The sequence below is a fragment of the Benincasa hispida genome, chromosome 2 (genome assembly GCF_027475165.1).
Source record: "Benincasa hispida cultivar pf3 chromosome 2, pf3_genome.v1.1, whole genome shotgun sequence".
In the NCBI taxonomy this organism is placed as follows: Eukaryota; Viridiplantae; Streptophyta; class Magnoliopsida; order Cucurbitales; family Cucurbitaceae; genus Benincasa; species Benincasa hispida.
This window is the reverse complement of record NC_143479.1, coordinates 50,321,247-50,340,875: the sequence shown is the minus strand read 5'-3', so window position 1 is coordinate 50,340,875 and position 19,629 is coordinate 50,321,247. Positions and strand designations below refer to the sequence as shown.

The 19,629-nt window shown below is 33.6% G+C and overlaps 1 protein-coding gene across 1 annotated transcript; it reads left to right on the top strand.

The window, feature by feature from the left end:
- The first annotated feature begins 13,942 nt into the window (after nucleotides 1–13,942).
- On the top strand, nucleotides 13,943–17,559 carry LOC120070886 (G-type lectin S-receptor-like serine/threonine-protein kinase LECRK3). Its single transcript, XM_039022783.2, has one exon. The coding sequence runs from the start codon at nucleotides 15,044–15,046 to the stop codon at nucleotides 17,414–17,416; it is 2,373 nt and encodes a 790-aa protein (XP_038878711.2). The 5' UTR covers nucleotides 13,943–15,043; the 3' UTR covers nucleotides 17,417–17,559.
- The last annotated feature ends 2,070 nt before the right edge of the window (nucleotides 17,560–19,629 follow it).

Sequence of the window (19,629 nt, the reverse complement as noted above, 5' to 3'; positions counted from 1 at the left end):
CGAGATTTAGGACACTAAATCCAACATTTTAGTGGAGTGACCCATAGTTAGTGAACGTTGATTAATTTATTTAAAGAGTTTAATTAATTAATCTTTGAATCATTGGCGGCCATAGAAATGTCTCCCTATGAATGGCGTTTGCATGGATCAATATCAAGGTGAACGGATAAAGTATTTATAGTAAGTGGGAGAGGAACATGTGTCAACACATCCCCGTGGTATCCATCATTGGTTAACAATATGAGATTCATGCTTGGACTTGAGGTGCCTTTGATGTATCTCCCTACAGAAGGTATTTGCATGGGTTGATATCAGGGTTAACTTTTGAAAAAGATAAGACTATATTTTTTTTGTTCTCAATATTGCTATTCCCTACAGTAGACTTGTTGGGGCAAAATTATAAATTCCAAAATGATGGATTACACTTACAAGAATTCATTAAGATGGTTAATGAAATTCTGACAAAAATAATGGTAACTAAATATTATAAGAATAAGAGTTATTCTTGTGTGATATTTGGTTGAGAATGTCTCGATTCAGTGAAGGAGTAATTGATTGTCTTACGATGTCATTTATCCTAAATCACTGGAGTATCATAGCAATAGAAATTTTTAATTAATATGAATAAGATTCATAAACTATTTGGTTCTTTTTAATTTCTATGCTAAAGTAGAATGTATAAAAGAATCTATATAGTCAAATAACATGTTTTATATATTTCAAGGTGATGTCAATTTCTCTCAAGAGTTTTAATTACCAATATAAGTGAAAAGATTTGATAAATAAGTTACTTCAAAAAATATCATCAACACTTAATGGTAGTGTATTTATAAATTTGTCTTTTATTTGGGAAATGTTCTCAAAAGATTATTGTCAATTCATGAAGTGTTCATGAATTATAAATGAAGAGATAGTTTGCTTTTATCCTTTTATCATCCAGTTAACATATGATGTGTCTGGATTAAAAGATAAAGTCGTGACAAAACCATATTATATGTTGGAGTCATGGGAAACTAAATGACTTCAAAAACTAAGTATTATCTTAATCCAAGAAAAATTTTTGTGACTAGAGCCAATAAGGAAAAAATTTTCAAATTAGCTTGGGATTTCACACAATAAGGAATTTTAGAAATACCTCAAAATGAAAGAGAAATAAGAATAAAGTAAATTTGATTTACTAAATTCTTGGTGGAGAATAAAGATTTATACCTTGATAGTTGAATAAGGATTCACTATCATAATTTCTTCTTTACAATTAAATTATCTTTCTTGGCAAATATTTAAATCAGGAGAATAGCTTCTCTAGTTGGCAACAGAAAGCTCATCTCAGTTAAAATAGTGGGAGACATTAAAATGTCGTTTATTTATATTGAATATGGTGCCTTTATCATCAAAAGAGAAATTCAGTTTCTCCAGACTTTATTACTAAATAAATCATAGAGTATGAATGGTTTAAAGTGAAGACATGTTTTTAAAAGTTATTTGAAAATATGCTCAGCTTTAAGTAAATATATTTTTCTATGTGTTAAAAGTTAACACATCTGAATTCTAAACTGAGAGATAGTAAGGATTAATGAATCCAGAAAGAAAGACAAATTATTTTCTCCTAAAAGGATACTAGTCTTTGGCATTTAAATGACAGTTACGAGTAATTCTATAAGAGTTAGAGTTAAATTACTATTACCTATCAAAATTCTTGCTTTTCATGCAAGAGTGTCATTGAATCTTATTAAATAAGGCTATCTGACCAAAGAATCCGTTGGGCTTACGCATTTTGACCCAAGTGGTCTAGTGATTGAAAGAGTAAGTCTACCATTGTAAATATGGCACTATTATGATTGATGAGTATTTATGATAAAAGTATCTTAAACTAATGCAACTTAAGTTTTATTTTCTTTGAAATGTTCGAAAGAAATTAGACTAAAGTATAAGTCATTTAGGCAGCTCTATTATGAAATTATGATTAGATCATAATAATTAGTATAGAAAATTTATTGTACTATACCTAATTGATAAAAATGAGATTAGATCTCAACTTCAAGCATTATGTATAATTTGGTTGAAATTGTGCTACAATAGGAAAAATGTGGCATTTTTAAACTTAGTACATGTTAAATACTTTGTTAAACATAATCATTACACTGATGTCAGACTCCACTAAGGACATGCGATAGAGATTGCAATTTTGAACATTATTTCCCCCAAAAATGTTTGAGAAACCTTTTTTTTATTATGAAAGTATTGTCAAATCGGTTTACGACATTTCAATATTTGGGTAAGTTAAGATACTTATGTCAAAACGAACCTTTAACAAATACGCTTGATAAAAAAAATGTTCAAAAATACACCTAAATGTTGATAGTCCTAGAGGAGTTATAAAAAAGCCTCTGTGCGGTTCAAAATAAAATAATATAGTTGTGTGACAACTATTGGTTTTATTAGGAACAAAATGCTACACACATGTAAGAAGATTAAGTTGTGTTGATGAACTAGTTCCAAATAAAACCACTTAATAGTTAACAAGTATTGTTAACAATTTATTTTCATTTGATAGCCAAATTTTAATTATCAACCAGCTAAGTCTTCATCATAGTGGGAGAGTCATGAGATAACTCAACCTTTACAAAGACTTACTTGAAGTCTACATTATCATATTAGATAACAAGATGGAAATGTATAAACCTCAAAAGTAGTGGAAGAATTATGAGATGACTCAACCTTTACTATAACTCATTGGAAGTCAAAGTTGTCATACTGGATGACAATAATTGAAGGATGTTGACAAAAGACATTATGCCAAAGTCATAAAACTTGAGATAAAGTATGTGTACTTAATCTCAATATATTTTTGTAGATTTTCTTAATGGGGTAAAACTCATAGGAAGATCTACAAAAGGAGACATAAAAGTGTATAATTTGAAGATACCAATCTTCAAAATGAGACTCTTGGCGAACGATGAGAACCAACGCCGCAACTGGTAAAGAAATTAGACATGAGTCCATTTTTTCACTTGTTGTTTTAATAGACTTTTTATGCATTATCTAATTCATTATTGCATATGAGATATGTAAAAATGAATTAATTCTTTTATGAAAAAAAGTTCAATGCATCTACACAAATCAAGAAAATTTTCAAAGATGGAATTGCAAAAAATTTACAAAATTGTGATGATCATTTATGAAATAAATTTCACAATTAGGATCTTTGAGTGTAAGGGTTTGATATAGTATCATAACTCACGACTTTGAACAATAACAATGTTCTTTTATAGACAAGTAAATGAAAAGTGGGTATTTGTTTGTTTTATATTTATATTTACTCATTATGAATGAGGTAAAATCAATATGAAAGTTTAACCATTTAACCAATTTCAAATAGTTGATTTGAAGTGATATTGTATATTTGTCTTATGCATATACAAATAGAGATGTTGAAGACATGGTGTTAAGTTTGTCTTATGCATCTTATATTTACAAAGTTGTCGTTGATTGTTCGATGCAATAGCTTCAGATGGAATGATAGTATATCATTATAAAGTGAAGTTGATATGTCCAAGGAAAAGTTTTCTAAGACATCTGAAGTGTTGAGGAAATGTAATTCTTACATGATACTTGGTTAACATTTAATATACAATTGGTTAGTTATATCGGTCAATGGTATGACCATTGAGTTTAAAAGTTAAAACTTATGAATAATGAGACGTTGGTATATAAAGTTAAGATTTTATCTTTTATGAGATACACTATCTCATAGAGGGTTTAGAGAAATCCATGTTTTATCCTAAGTGGTGTAAATTGGACTACAAGGCAATATTTTTTCTTGTGAAGCAATAATTTACATAGCCATGGTATATCCTTAAATATTTTAAAGTTCTTTCAGATATGAATTAGTCTATCCACTTTATGAGAAAGTGCAGTGCAAAGATTAAGATGGTATTTGTTGACATAACAGTTTGAATTATATAACAAGATTCTCAAGACTAAAGTGTGAGAGGTTCTCTTAGAATGTCCAGGACTACGAGACATGTCTCTAGTGCACCAGGACAAGTGGGAGAGCATGTTGAGTATAGAGTATGCCCTAGGATACATGTTTCATCGGCTTATGTCTCACCTGCTATACTGCAAGTGGGAGATTGTCGGGATGTATGCCCTAAATATGGTTGATTATTTTATATATGCAATTATCTATTAAGGAAAGATCCAAGGTTATTTTATATAACTTGAACAATATGTCGTAGATATATAAGTGAATCATGTTCAAGTAATAACCTAAATGGTCTGTAGTATATGGATAAGGTTGGGTGCCTTATCTTTGTGACATTACAAATACGACCTAATATTACAGGAGTTAAAAGTATTACAAATGATTTGATCCAAATCATTCATGTGGAGACATGCGAGTAACGGTATCCTATGTAAAAAGTTTATATAAGACCAAACTGCAAGATGATTAATCTCTCTTTATAACACCATTGACTGAAGAGATTAACATTTCATAGGATGACCATAGGTAACTCAACCTCAATTCTGAGTGAGTTATGAACTCGTGTTTATGAGGGCAGTCGTTTGATTTCTACGGATGAGAGTGGCCCAATTCATTGACTCAATAGACCTACCATTTTGGGGATTTGTCTGAGTATGGAGCTAGGAAAATGACTACACAAGATAAAATTCACTCATTCCCTTCTTTAGGGTAAGTAGATGAATTTCTCCCTTAAGAGCATGATGGAGTTGACATTCAACACGTGGAAGCTATTAGGATCCTAAGTACTCCAACTACATTAATTTTAGTGGATTAGCATGCATGTTCATGAAAATATCAGAAATAGGGTTTCAAGGATACAACCTTTGATGAATTCACTTGATTACTCCAAATCTCCTTGAATTTCTTCTTCAATCTCTGAAGTAGACCACCACAAGAGTCTTCTCTACTAATATTAGACCTTAGATTGGATTGTGAGATTCAAATTGAGATAGATTTGAGGTGAAAATTAGAGAGTTGAAGAGGAAATTTTTTTCAGATAATTTTGCTCAAAAATTCGTTTTTGCATGCCGTTTTTAGTCGGATTATAACTTTTTATTTATAATACAAATCATACAAGCTGGATTAAACCAAGTGATGACACTTAATTCTCCACTAATAGCTTGGATTAGGTGTTGCAAAAAGTGAAAAATTCTCACTTTTATTTTTAAATCAATTTCAATAAAATTAAATTAAACATTTAAAAAGAAAGTGAATTTTGAATTTGAAATATTTAAATTCAAATTAACTTAAATTAATTTATTTCAAATAATTAATTAAACAAATTTAATAAATAATTTAATATCAAATATTAAATTAATAGAACACTCAATGCGAACATGAACCCTATTCATGTAATTAATATTTAAATCTCATTTAAATATTTCCAACTCCCAAAAATCTTTTAATTCGTTAATTAAATGTTTGATTATATCAAATATAATAATCTGAACCCTAAATTGAATTTGAGCATTTCAAATCCTCTCAACACGCTATTCTAAGGTTTAATCCTTTAACGAGCTAATAGAGAGACCTAATGGACCTACAGTTCATGAGCTCCAACGATTTGAGATTAATTGGTTAAACCCTTTAAACCAAATTAATCAATATTTATTAACTATCGAGACATGCCACTATAGCTCAGTACTTGCACTCCCCTCACTACAAATATTTTTTGTCCACTTGATTTAGCCATAATCAGTAAGTCTATCCTTCATAGGTTATTCGTATTTACAGCTACGTCAAAATTATCGTTTAACCTTTGTAAAACATCTTGCTCCTTAAGTCTCCACTGATTCTCTAATGAATAATTGGTTTATGTTCCTATCAATAAACCGATTCCCTCTCAGTCATAAAGAGGGTGAGGCCCCTTTGTTCAAGATTAGGAGTCAGTACTTAAGGGAACAACCTATCTGCTAACCCTAAAACGGGTAGGAGTGAATTCTGTCTTGCAAGACTATGTCTCCAACTATCTATCTAGTCTTACCCCTAAAATGGGAGGCTTATTGAGTGGCGATGTTGAGCCACTCTCACCCATGCAGATTAAAGGATAATCCCAAATAAACAAGAGTTCATAGTTAACTTAGGATTGAGATCAAGTTACCTTAGGGCATCGAATTGAAATAGTCAGTTTTAGCAGTAAACGGTATTTATAAAGAAAAGTGAATATTTCATGGTTCGGTCTTATGCAAACATCTTTTGCATAGGATACCCGCACTTGCATGTCTCCACATGAACGACTTTGGGATCACATCGTTGATATCAATATACAAAGCGGGCCGCATCTATAGTGTCCCTAAGATAAGGTACCCAACCTTATCCATATATTTATAGACCGTTTTGGCTATATACTAAAACTTGATCCTCTTTTATGTCTCTACATAAAGTTTAAGTATTCATGTTATAGCCATGGGTTCATTAGTTTATTGGATTTAGAAATCCATAAATGCAATTTACATATTCAATAACAATTTTATTGGAAAAAAAAATCAATAACATTTTTGTTGTGAATAGAATAAGTTTAAAGTTTACAAACTGTGAGTTTTAAGACATATAACCCAACAGAGCTTATTCTGGGTCTTGAACAATGAGGCCTTACCCTCTCACTGTCCCAAAAGGGATTTAATTGTTGGACTATAAACTGATTGTTCATTAGATAGATCAGAGGTACTTAAGGAGTAAAAGGTAATTACAATGGTAAAATGGTAATTTGATCCAACTATAGTTACGAGCAATTTATAAAGGGTTGACTTATTGATAATTGGTTATATCCATGGACACAAAAATATTCTATAGTGCAAAGAGTGCAACTGTGGGTCTTTAGTGGAGTGACCCACAGTTAATGAATGTTGATTAATTAAATTAAATTAATTAATTAATCTCGAATCATTGGAGCTTCTAATCTGTAGGTTCATTAGATTCCTCTGATAGCTCATTAAAGGTAAAACAAGGAATATTCAATTTGGAAGAATTTAAATTGTTTAAATTCTAAGGGAACTTATGTTAAACGTATGATACAATTAATATAATGTATATAGATACATTATATTATAAAATTAATTTTGAATGAGATTCAAAATAAACCTATATAATATGAGAGAATAATATTTTTGAATAAGATTCAAATATTAAATCATATGAATAAGATTCATATTATGACTATAGGCTAAATTTAATATGAATGAGATTCATATTAAAACTATACGTTAAATTTAATATGAATGAGGTTCGTATTAAAACTATAAGCTAAGTTTAATATGAATGAGATTCATATTAAAACTACAGTATGTGAGAGAAAAAGACATTTGAATATGATTCAAATGTAACATTGATTAAATATATGATATTTAATTAATTAATATTAATTAATTAGATTAACTAATATTAATTAAATTAAATATGATTTAATTTAATTAAAATTTAAATCCCCTTCAGTTATAGCGGAATTGATTGGGTTATTGTGAGGGAGGGGAGTTATCTCCCTCCTCACTGAAAATGCAAAATGGTTATGCGTTGATGAACAATAGAAGAACATTTCTTTTTGCTGAAGAAAATTCTCTCTCAACACTAAAAAATCTCTCTTCACTAAAAAGTTACAGAAGGTTTCCCTGCATAAACTTTTACTTCCTTTAATCTTCCAAAAAAGGTTCCCATGAACATTTTCCTTATCAAAGAGTAGTAGGGAAGACATAGTGGTGGTGTCCTTTCATGAGATCATTAAGTTGATGAGATCGTGATCACGACATGGAATTGGAGAAGATTACAGAATTATCTTCAAATGTACCTCTCTCCTCCTATAATTTCTTCTGTTTACAACAGGCTTAGTTAAAAATATGTTTAAGACTTTTCTGTTTTTCTATTAATTTGAAACGTAAATTAAAAGCATGAACGTTCATGTGCTTTCGCTATGGAAGTTGATCCCTTCAATGCAAACATCAGGAAGAGCGGATACAAAAGCAAGTGTTTTATATACCACTTTTTCAACAAAATCATTTAGAGAATTCTCATCAGACATATCAGATTAGATTCAATTACACCAACATTTTCTTTTATAGACACACCAGTTTCAAGCAAATTCGACTCGACATTACCAGATACAGAGGCAGAATCCTCATCAACAACTAACTTACTCTCAATAACCTTAGCTTTCTCTTGAACATTAGAATTCGATTCGACATTATCCTTAGGATTTGTAGATAGAGCAATATAATCATGCATGTGACTCGAGGAGTCACTCATAGTAGATTTTTCTTTATCCGAATGAATTTCTACTCAGATCCTACAAGATCAGTCATTGTGAGGGCAAAAGTACTAACCTTTTCCTTCCCATTCATCTCAATAGTAAGTCCAGCATCGAATGGCCTCGTTTTGCTATAGGAGGGGGAATGCCATTTTTTTTATTCGAAACAGGTAACCCTTAAAATTGAACTCCATATTTGTTCATGGTAGACGGAGGAGCATCCTCCTTGACATGTAACTTTCTCTTTGCCTTTTCTTTGATCCTCACCATCTTACCATCTGAGGTATGTGTACCTTATCTGGTGCTCACCATCAGAATAAACTTCACACGATTAGAAATCAAAATAAACTTGAAGAGAAACGGTTGATCAAGCCAAGAACCCACGATTTTTCGAAAGAACCTGTCATAAAGCAACAGATGCTTCCATAACTTTTAACCTAAAATCTTCCACCTCTTTTCTCTTTACTCCTTCTTTCTATAGTGAAATTCCCTTATTTATAACGGTCCCACAACCGTGTTCTTCAACTAGAGAATAGCGGGATTTACCGTTGGTGGTGTCGATCGAGCTCGGGGGAGGAAGATTGTGATGGAGTCTTCAAAGGTTGTATTCTCTATCCCTTTTGCATGTTTATTCTTGTTTTTATTGCAATTAGAATGTTGTCGATTTCATCGCTTCCGCTGTGCATGTGTTCTTTATGTTCCATTAGAAAAGTTCAAAGTCTACAATATGAATACATATTTATTACATCCTTTGTTCATTTTTTTCATCATTATCATGAGTAGCTAAATTACTTTATGGGTTGAGAAGCATATAGCCAGCACGAACTAAGCAACAAAAGAACTGTGTGATCAACTTGTTTTATGTATGCCAACTTGCGTCACTTGAATGAATCGAAAGATTATTTTAAGTAAATTGAATCTAGGTTTGAAAGAACTCATAAAAAAAGAGGAGATGCTCCTTAGAAATAAGTACATCTTTTACATATTGCATTCATCGCATGAATCATAGAGATAGGATAGTGTGGCTAGATACATGGAAAAGTGTTGGTCGTAATATCAAGTGCATTGCTTGAATGCACGATTCATATAGTTACTTTGGAAGTATTGGTGAAAATTCTTCTCAACCCTATCATCGCATATCAGTATCCAACACCCACCACTCACACTATTCCACTTAAAGCATAACCCTCATCGCATAAAGTTTAGGGTTAGAATAATACCAAAAGTCGACCATTTGGGTGAACATTTCATTTGCATTAAGATCAAAGTATTAGTCTCATCGCACACTTGTAAGTAATCCTTGAGATCGACCCTAGACTTACCAGGACCCTGGTTGGACTTACACTTGGGTTCTACCAAGAAAAATAAAGCGTTATAACCTCATAATCATTATTCATCTCATCGCATGGTATGAACGCATCAGTTGGGCTTCAATTTTCTTAACAATCTACCACTTGGACACTAAACAAGTAATATGTCTTCCCTGCAATGGTAGCAACTCCTGTCTTTACTTATTGAGAAGTCCAATTGAAGTTGCACACAACTTCAGTTTATCAACAAGAATGGATTTGGTAAACATATCTGTTAGATTCTTATTTCCTGGAATCTTTTCAAGCACCAACGCTCCGTCTTCCAAAACTAATCGAATAAAATGATATTTCACCTATATGTGTTTCGTTCTCGAATGAAACACTGGATTCTTTACTAAATGAATAGCTCTCTGACTGTCACAATGCAATGACCCCATTCCTAATTTCAAGCCAAATTCTTCTAAAAAAAGACTGAAGTCATATCATCTCCTTACTTGTCACAGTAATTGCAACATACCCAGCTTCTGTAGTAGAAAGAGCTACTATCTTCTACAGTCTTGAAATCCAATTAATTGCAATGTTCCCCAAAGTAAAAACATGCCCGGTAGTACTTTTTTTTTTCATCTTTATCACTTTCCATATTTGTATCAACGTAGCCCTACAATTTAAAATCTAACTTCTTAAAATGCAGAGCATAATCAGTTGTTCCTCTCAGATATCTGATAATCCACTTTACAGCCTCCTAATGTTGCTTGCCCGGATTACTCATGTAACTGCTAACAACTCCCACTGCATGTGCAATGTCCGGTCTTATGCAAACCATGACATAGATCAGGCTACCTATAGCTAAAGCATATGGCACTCTAGCCACGTGATCTTGTTCCTACTAAGTAGTGGGTGAGTGTTCCTTAGATAATTTAAAATGACAAGCTAAAGGAGTACTCACAAGTTTTGCATTTTCCATGTGAAATCGATTCAACAACTTTTTCACATATTCTTCTTGTGACAGTGTCAACGTACCATCTTTTTTCTCGATCTTCATTCTCAAGATTTGTTTGGAAACTCCCAAATCTTTCATATAAAATTCTTTAGATAACTCAATTTTGTCTTCATAATTTCCTTTTTGTATGCACCTACTATCAACATGTCATCAACATATAGCAATAAAATAATGTAAGAGTTACCCTGAGATCTTATGTAGCAACAATGATCTGCCTGACATCTCTGAAATCCACTGTTGCTCATAAAGCCATCAAACTTCTCATACCACTATCTGGAAGTCTGTTTGAGACCATACAAGCTTCTTTGAAGTTTGCAGACCATTTTTTCCTGCCCTTGTATTGTGAATCCCTGTAGTTGTACCATGTAAATTTCTTCCTCTAAATCACCTTGAAAAAATGTTGTCTTTCCATCCATCTGTTCCAGGAACAGATTCTCTTCTACCACTATCAATAATATGGCTCTAATAATAGTTAGTTTAACTACAGGAGAAAATATCTCATTAAGGTCAATACCTTCTTTCTATTGAAAGCCTTTGATTACAAGTCTTGCTTTGTATCTTTTTTTGTCATCGGGTTCTTGCTTCATTCTGTAAACCCTTTTATTATGCTAAGCTTTCTTACCTCTTGGTAACTCAGTCAGTTGCCATGTCTGATTCATCAAAAGAGACTCCATCTCGTCTTTCATGGCTAACTCCCACTTGATACAATTTTCCAGTTGAATTACTTCATCATAACATTTAGGTTTACCTCTATCAATCAATAATATATAATTTAAAGAAGGAAAATATCTCTGTGGTGGTTTGATAATCCTGCTAGACCTCCTAATTGTTATAGGTGGTGTTCTCTGAGCTTCATCAGACTCAACAACTGGTTCAATCAGTACCACAACTAGTTCTTTAGGTTCTAGAATTGGTTCTTTATACTCTTATACTGGTTCTTCAGAAGTAATTGTACTCTGATCTTCACTTTCTGTTGATTTGGTCTCAATCCCAGGAAAACTTATATATTGAGTCCTTTCTTCTTTACTTTTATCTGTATCAGAATCAACTGTTATTCTGTGTTTGTATAAAACTTCCTCATTGAAGATTACATTCCTACTTCTAAATATCTTCCTATTTCGGTCATCCCAAAACTTATATCCCATATTAGCACCACCATATCCAATAAAATAACATTTCTTGGATTTGGCATTTAACTTAATCATGTCTGCAGTATCAATGTGAATGTAAGACATAACCAAAAACCTTTATATGAGAAAGGTTTACCTATTTACCGCTCCAAACTTCTTCAAGAAATTTCAAGTCTAAAGATATGGTCAGGCTCATATTGATCATATAGGTCGTCATATTGATTGCCTCTACCCAGAACATCTTAGGCAATCCTGCATGTAATCACATGCTTCTAGCACGTTCATTCAATATCCTGTTCATTCTTTTAGCCACACCATTCTGCTGTGGTGTCTTTGGAATGGTCTTTACCATCACAATTCCATTTTCTGCACAATACTTTTTGAATTCTCCATCAACATATTCACCACCATTGTCTAATCTCGAGTTCTTAACCTTTAGACTTGTCTCGTTCTCAACCATAGCCTTCCAAGTTTTGAAAACAGAAAAAACTTCAAATTCATATTTGAGAAAATAAGTCCATACCTTCCTGTTTGAGTCATCAATGAAGGTCACATAATATCTAGAACCACCAAGAGAAGATACTTCAGAAGGCGCCCACACATCTGTGTAAATTAACTCCAACTTTTTTGGTTTTCGCGTTGCTCCTGTCTTTGAGAAACTAACACGCTTCTGCTTCCCAAATACACAACTTTCACATAGTTTGTGTTCAACTGCTCTTAGTCCTTGTAACTTCCCTTTAGAGTGAAGAATTTTCATACATTTTTCACTCATATGTCTCCGTCTGTTATGCCACAAATCAGTCTGATTCAAACTATCAACAATGGCCAACATATTCCTGTCACTGTTGTTGACATAAAGAGTTCCTAACTTGCTTCCTTGAGTGGTTACTATAGCACCTTTTGTAACCTTCCAATTTCCTTTATCAAAAAACACGTCGCATCCTTCATTGTTTAATTAACCTATAGAAATCAATTTTTTCATCATGTTTCGAACATGGCGTACCTTGCAAATTTTCCAAACTGAACCATTTGCCAATTTTATATTCACGTCATCGATCCCAATGATGTCCATTCTCCATCAGCAAGATACACCTTTACATGGTTTCCTGTAACATAATTTTCTAGAATGTCACATTGACCAGTAGTATGAAATGATGCACCTGAATCCAACACCCATGTATCATGAGTGTTCTCAACTGCCAAAGTCAGAGCATCCTAAATTTCATTTATAGCAATATTTACATCAACTTCATTCTCCTCGCTCCCCTTTAAATCTTTGCAGTTCTTTTCCAAATGTCCAGTCTTACCACATTTTCAATACTCAAACCTGTTGTTTTTCAATTTGCTCCTATTGTTTTTCGATTTACCTATGTTGCCACGACTTTTGTTGTTACTCCTTCCTCTATCCACATTCAATGTTGAACTAGAAGTAGAAGCAACACATGCGAATCTTTTCTACGAATTCATAATCTCTAACCTGTGAAAACTACAATTTCTCTTTACCACATGAATTAGAAAGTGTGGCTTTCATGGTTTCGCAACTATTAGGCAATGATCTCAACAACAATATTACATTTACTTCATCAGAATATTATAATTCAATAGCAACCAATTTGTTTATCAACAGATCAAATTCATTAAATGAGCAGTGACAGATGTACCTTCCACCATTTTCAAATTAAAGAATTTGGTTGCAAGATACACCTTGTTGTTTACTGAAGGCTTTTCCATGTTAGATAGAGTCGTCAATAGTCCTGTTGTGGTCGTCTCCTTTGCTACACTACTTTTCACATTTTTTGTCAAAGTCAGGCAAACAGTCCCCAACACCTTTCTATCCAATTTCTTCCATTCAGCTTCTCCCATGTCATCAAGTTTTCCTTCCAATGGCAAATCCAATTCTTTAGAATGCAAGTAATCTAATATCTAACACTACTAGAAAGAAAAAATCTGATCCATTAAAAATAACCAATCTTTCATCTTTTTCTGACATCGTTCTGCAATTCAATTAGTTCTGATGCCACTTGATAGGGGTAATAATATATCAATCTAAATTAATCAACTAAATTCAGACAATATATATTATTCAATAATCCCATATCAAATTTGTGTTCCAAATTATGCGAAATAAATAATTCGTAATTTGATAGCTTAAAAGAATAGATAAACCAACATAAGCTTTCAAGCAACAACAATGATAATAAATCAAGTTTAAGGGAAGAAAGATCCCAGTTTATACTAGTTCATCCAATGTAAGCTATGTCCAATTCTCTATTATCAATGTAGGTTTCACTAAAATAATCTGGAAGAGTGGTACAAGAGTTTACAATACTCCAAAATGATCTCTCAAATTTTCTCTCTAGAAAATGGTTCATGAACCACTCTTACAAAGCTCACAAAACTCTCGATAAAAGAAAAAAGGTTCACAGTGAATAACCGAAGAAAAATCACTCTCGTCTTGACGGCAATTTTCTGGTTCGGCCGGATACACAGGACCCACGGCTTTCTCCTTGCAAGAAAAAACTCACAGCTCACCTGTAATTCTTCTTTCTAATTTGTGCGGTATATATAAAGATGTCTGCTACCCATTTTAGCTTATCAATCATTAATCACCTCCCATTCCACCAATCAAATGGGCTTGTTATGGGTTAAGCTTGCTTAAGGTTTAAAAAAAACAAATGGGATTTGGGTTGGGCTCCAATTTTCTTCTAAGCAATATTATATACAAAAAGAATGTGAAATTTTCATCTCATTAAAATATTTTGGAGAGTGGAAAATTGAGAGAAAGATATGCAAGGGAGGAGAAAATGGGGAAATTTCTACATGTTTACAGGAACAGATATTCTAAGCTAGGAAAAAAATGGGAACTTCATTCGCATTCACACTTACAGAGCAAATTTGTAATTCAAGTCGATGGAAAATTTTCCTCGTGGAAGCAGGTTCACATAGACTAATGATTTGAAAATGCAAAATATTACTTGCATTAGGTTAAAGACAATTCCTTTGGAGTCGGTGGCTGGGACCCAACAAATATGAGTAAAATTAGTGACATTTCCACTATCTGCAGCAACCCAGCGTCCAAAATTGCACCAACACTTGGGGAAGATATCATTCAGTCAAATACAAGGACAATACGAGAAAGAGAGGATGATTCGTCAAAGCTTGAATTTCATCAACTGCAAATAGTCAACGGAGTAGGTATTAATCAAATTCACCACCTTCCTAGCATCAGAGTCGGGCAAACCAAATTTTAGGAGCACAAATTGCAGGCAATCCCCACTTTTTCTTCCTGTTGATGGTATCTTTTATATTTCCAGTTCTATTTGTGCAAAGAGTAAAATTTACATGGCTTGTATGATTCCCCATATTCTCCTCTTGCTGCCTTTACTGGTTTATGCTCAAAGTAATAGCATGCTAAACGTTGGTAGCTTTCTTATTGCTGGTGATGCTTCTGCTTCTCCATGGATTTCTCCGGCCGATCACTTTGCATTTGGATTTCGGGAAGTCGACGACGGGCTCTTCTTACTTTGTATTTGGTACAACAAAATAGATGAAAAAACTATAGTTTGGTTTGCTCAACATGATCAAAATCCAGTCCCAAAGGGTTCAAAGATGGAAGTAACTGCTTCAGATGGCTTATTGCTTCAAAGCTCCCAAGGTGGAGAACCATGGAAATCAAGTCCCATTTCAGGTGTGGTAGCCTTTGGTACAATATATGATACAGGAAATCTGGTGCTTCTAGATTCAAATTCTAATCCCTTATGGGAGAGTTTCAAACAACCTGTGGACACTTTGCTTCCTACTCAAAAAATGGAGGTAAATGACTTTCTTTCTTCGCGCAAATCACGAAATACTCACTCATTAGGGAAGTTCCAACTTCGGTTGTTTGAAGGTAATCTTGTGCTCAATATCAGAAGTTTGCCCACCATGTATACTTATGAACCTTACTATGTCATACAAGCCTCTGAGGGTAACCAAATTGTCTTTGACGAAGATGGTTTCTTGTATATAATGCAAAGAAATGGTAGGAGAGTAAATATTAGTGAACCAGAAAGAGGTTACTCAGCTGACACTCATTATTACCAAGTCACTCTCAATTTTGATGGTGTGATCACTGTAAGTCACCAAACAAGGAATCCCTCAGCTTTTAATGCAACATGGATGGACTTTAAGAAGATACCAAATAATATATGTGTTGCTATGAGTGGAAACTTGAGTTCTGGAGTTTGTGGATACAATAGCATCTGCACATTAAACAATGATCAAAGGCCAAGTTGTAAGTGCCCACCTGGTTATTCATTAATCGACCCGAACAATAAGTATGGTGACTGCATGCCAAATATCCCACAAATATGTGAAGGTGCGAAAAATTTAACCAATGATCTATATAGTCTACAAGATCTTCCAAACACTGATTGGCCAATGCATGATTATGAGTTACTCGGGCCTTTTACAGTTGAAGAGTGCAAGAATGCTTGCTTGCTTGATTGCTTCTGTGTAGTAGTTGTATATAGAGATAATAGTTGTTGGAAAAAGAGGCTACCACTCTCTAATGGGAGGGAAGATAGCAGTGAAAAAGCTGTTTCTTATTTAAAACTAAGAAACACTAGTTCTATTGGACAAGACTTTGATCTTCCAATATCTAAAGGAAAGAACCAGAACACATTAGTTATTGTGCTTTCTATATTGCTTGGTAGCTCTCTATTGATCGTTCTCGTTTTGGTTAGTTTGATATCTCGAGGTTTCATCTTCCACCACAGAAAGAAACATGCAGGTGATTTCCTACCGAGAGGAAGTTTTGGAACTAGTATGCAGAAGTTTACATTTAAAGAAGTTAGAGATGCTACAAATGGGTTTAAAGAAGAACTAGGACGAGGATCTTGTGCCATTGTTTACAAAGGGGTGATTGAAGTTGGCCCTATTGCTGTTAAGAAATTCAACGAAGTGTCTGAAGATAGTGAGGAAGAATTCAAAACCGAAGTGAATGTGGTTGGCCAAACACATCACAAAAACATTGTTCGACTATTCGGATGTTGTGATGACAATAAGAATTGCATTTTGATTTATGAGTTTATGAGCAATGGCAACCTAGCAAGCTTTCTTTTCGGTGATACAAAGCTTAGTTGGGATCTCAGAACCAAAATAATCTATGGAATAGCAAGAGGACTCTTGTACTTACACGACGAATGCAACATCCAAATCATCCATTGCGATATAAAACCCCAAAATGTACTTCTTGATGAAGATTACAATCCCAAAATTTCTGATTTTGGATTGGCAAAGCTATTGAAAATGGATCAAAGTAGAAATAGAATTGAAACTAATATCAAAGGAACAACAGGGTATATTGCTCCAGATTGGTTCAAGTCAACCCCAGTGACTACCAAGGTTGATGTGTATAGTTTTGGTGTCCTGCTGCTAGAAATCATATGTTGCAGAAGAAATGGAGATATGGAAGTTTCTGAAGAAGGAAGAGAAATCTTGGTAGATTGGGCCTATGACTGCTTTCAGCAAGGAAGATTAGATGTTCTAGTTGAAGGAGATTTGAAGGCCATTGATGATATGAGAAGGTTAGAAAGGTTTGTGATGGTTGCAATTTGGTGTATTCAAGAGGACCCATCTCAAAGACCCACAATGAAACGGGTCATTCCTATGCTTGAAGGCATAGTTCCTGTTTCTATTCCTCCAAATCCCTGCCCATTCACCTCCTCCTGCTGAGAAGTTTCTTCTGTGCAATTTGTACTATAACTTCCTTAGTTCACTATTCAGCAACATGTTTACAGAACAAGAAGTATAGTATGTTTTGAAGAGAGAGAAATGTCTTTGACTAATTAAAAATAGTTTCAAGTTTTCATGGTGTTGAATTGCATTATTGCTTGAGACAAACGGTTCAAATGCTTTTGTAGGAAGCATTTAGTTAGTGTTTTTCCCAAAAGTTCTAATGGAAAAAGACTCCACCTTAAAACATTAGCCATGAGGTCAAGGAACAATGAGATTCCCCAGCTTAAAAGAATCTCTATCACAAATACGTAGCAGTGGAAAGGGTGCTTAGACAACCCCTAGACCTGCCCCTCTTAAGAGTCTTCACTAATGAAGTAATAACAAAGAGAAATGATGACGGTTCCTAACTTCAAAAATCAATCAGACTTTTCTTCCAAAGCTTCAACTTCTATTGCTAGTATCTTAGCCCCACAATAATATCACTTTTGAGAGGACAACTGGTTGAGTGATAGGCCCCTCTGATCCTTATGCCCTTGTTTTTATCATTTATCCTCTCTCAAAAATCATTGTTGCTTCAATCCTCAATCAGGCAAACTTGTCGTCTTCTCCTTTCTTAGGTTTATGCCATCCTTTGACTGCTAGGGAAACTTCAGATATTTTGTCTCTTTCGTCCTCTCTCTCTCTCTCTCTCTCTCTCTCTCCCCTTTTCACTTTTGTCCAGAGAAGGGGACATCCACCTTTGGAGTCCAAGTTCTTCTAAAGGTTTCTCTTCCATTTTTTTCATTAGAATGTTTGACCAATTCTTCTTTGTGAGTGAAGATAAGAATGTGAAGTTCTTTGAATAATAGGTGTCACATGGAAGAGTTGACAACTTAGATCGAATCTCGGTCAAAGGATCTTTCGAGGTTGGGTCACATTGTTGTATTCTCTGCAGAAGAGCAACAAAAGGCTTGGATTGAATCATATTTTGTGAAATTGTGATTTGGCACGATTTCTTTGAGGTGTTTGATTTCACCTTTGTCAGCACTCAGAATTACAGGTGTCAAGTGTTGAAGGAGCTTATCCTCCATCGCTCTTTCACAATTTATGGCAGATTGGCGTGTGTTCTATTTTGTGGGGGATTGGCGGCGAGAAACAATATAATCTTTAGAAATTGTAGTAGCTCTTTTGATGATGTTTGATCCCTTATTAGATTCTTTGTTTCCCTCTAGGGTCTTGTTAACATGCTCTTTTATAATTATTCGCTTGGCTTATTGACGAGCTTTTTTCTACCATTTGACATTTGGCTCTTGTTTTGTACTCCTTTTTGTGAGTTTTACCTTTTGTGTATGTCCTTGTATTTTTTCTCTCAATAAAAATCAAGTTGTTCCCTCAAAAAATGAAATCACCAAAACTTGTCATCCTAATCCAATCTTGTTTATTTTAAATCACCAATTCACCCAAAAACTTAAATTAATGATGAAGTCGAATTTAATTATATCATCCAACCGTTTAATTTCAAGGTTTCTAAGATACATCAATGCAGAAAAATATGTCCCATGGCTACTACAAAATGCCAAAAATAAATTCTCAGGAGCCAATCTTCTGTAAGATGAACTAATCTTTCTAATCTCTTGTTAATTGAAACTAACAAGATAGAGAAATGGAGCAAAACATGAAATATAAGAAAGAACGAAATCTGTCGAAGTAGATTAAGAGAGTCTGCAATTTACTTGAAGTTTTGCAATCATTTGAACAAAGCCCTACTACTTTTAACAACGTTGCTAAGCTTCATGAGGTTAATTTCTTGCATCAGAAAACAACCGTTTGACTTTGATCAGATAGTTTTAAAAAGTTGAAATTCTTTTACGTACTTGAAACCATCGACCCAAAACACAAGATAAAATAAAATTAAAAAGTCCGTAATTTTCAAAAGAATCTATAAATATATTTCAATAGTCCTTAATCTTTTCAATGGATTATGTTCTAAACCATGAAAATCAGTTTTTTCACTCAATTTGCGAACAAATCCTAGGCGTGTCCAAATACAAATACAAAGGAAAAAAATAAAAAATAAAAAATAAATAAATAAAGAAGCAATTGGATCTTCTCTTTGTCAAGACTCGAGACTATACATATATGGACATTATAGAACTTTATAAGGAAGATCCAATGACTGCCAAAAATGAACACTATTCCAAATTTCCAAGTCTGTCACTGTTTTTTCTCTC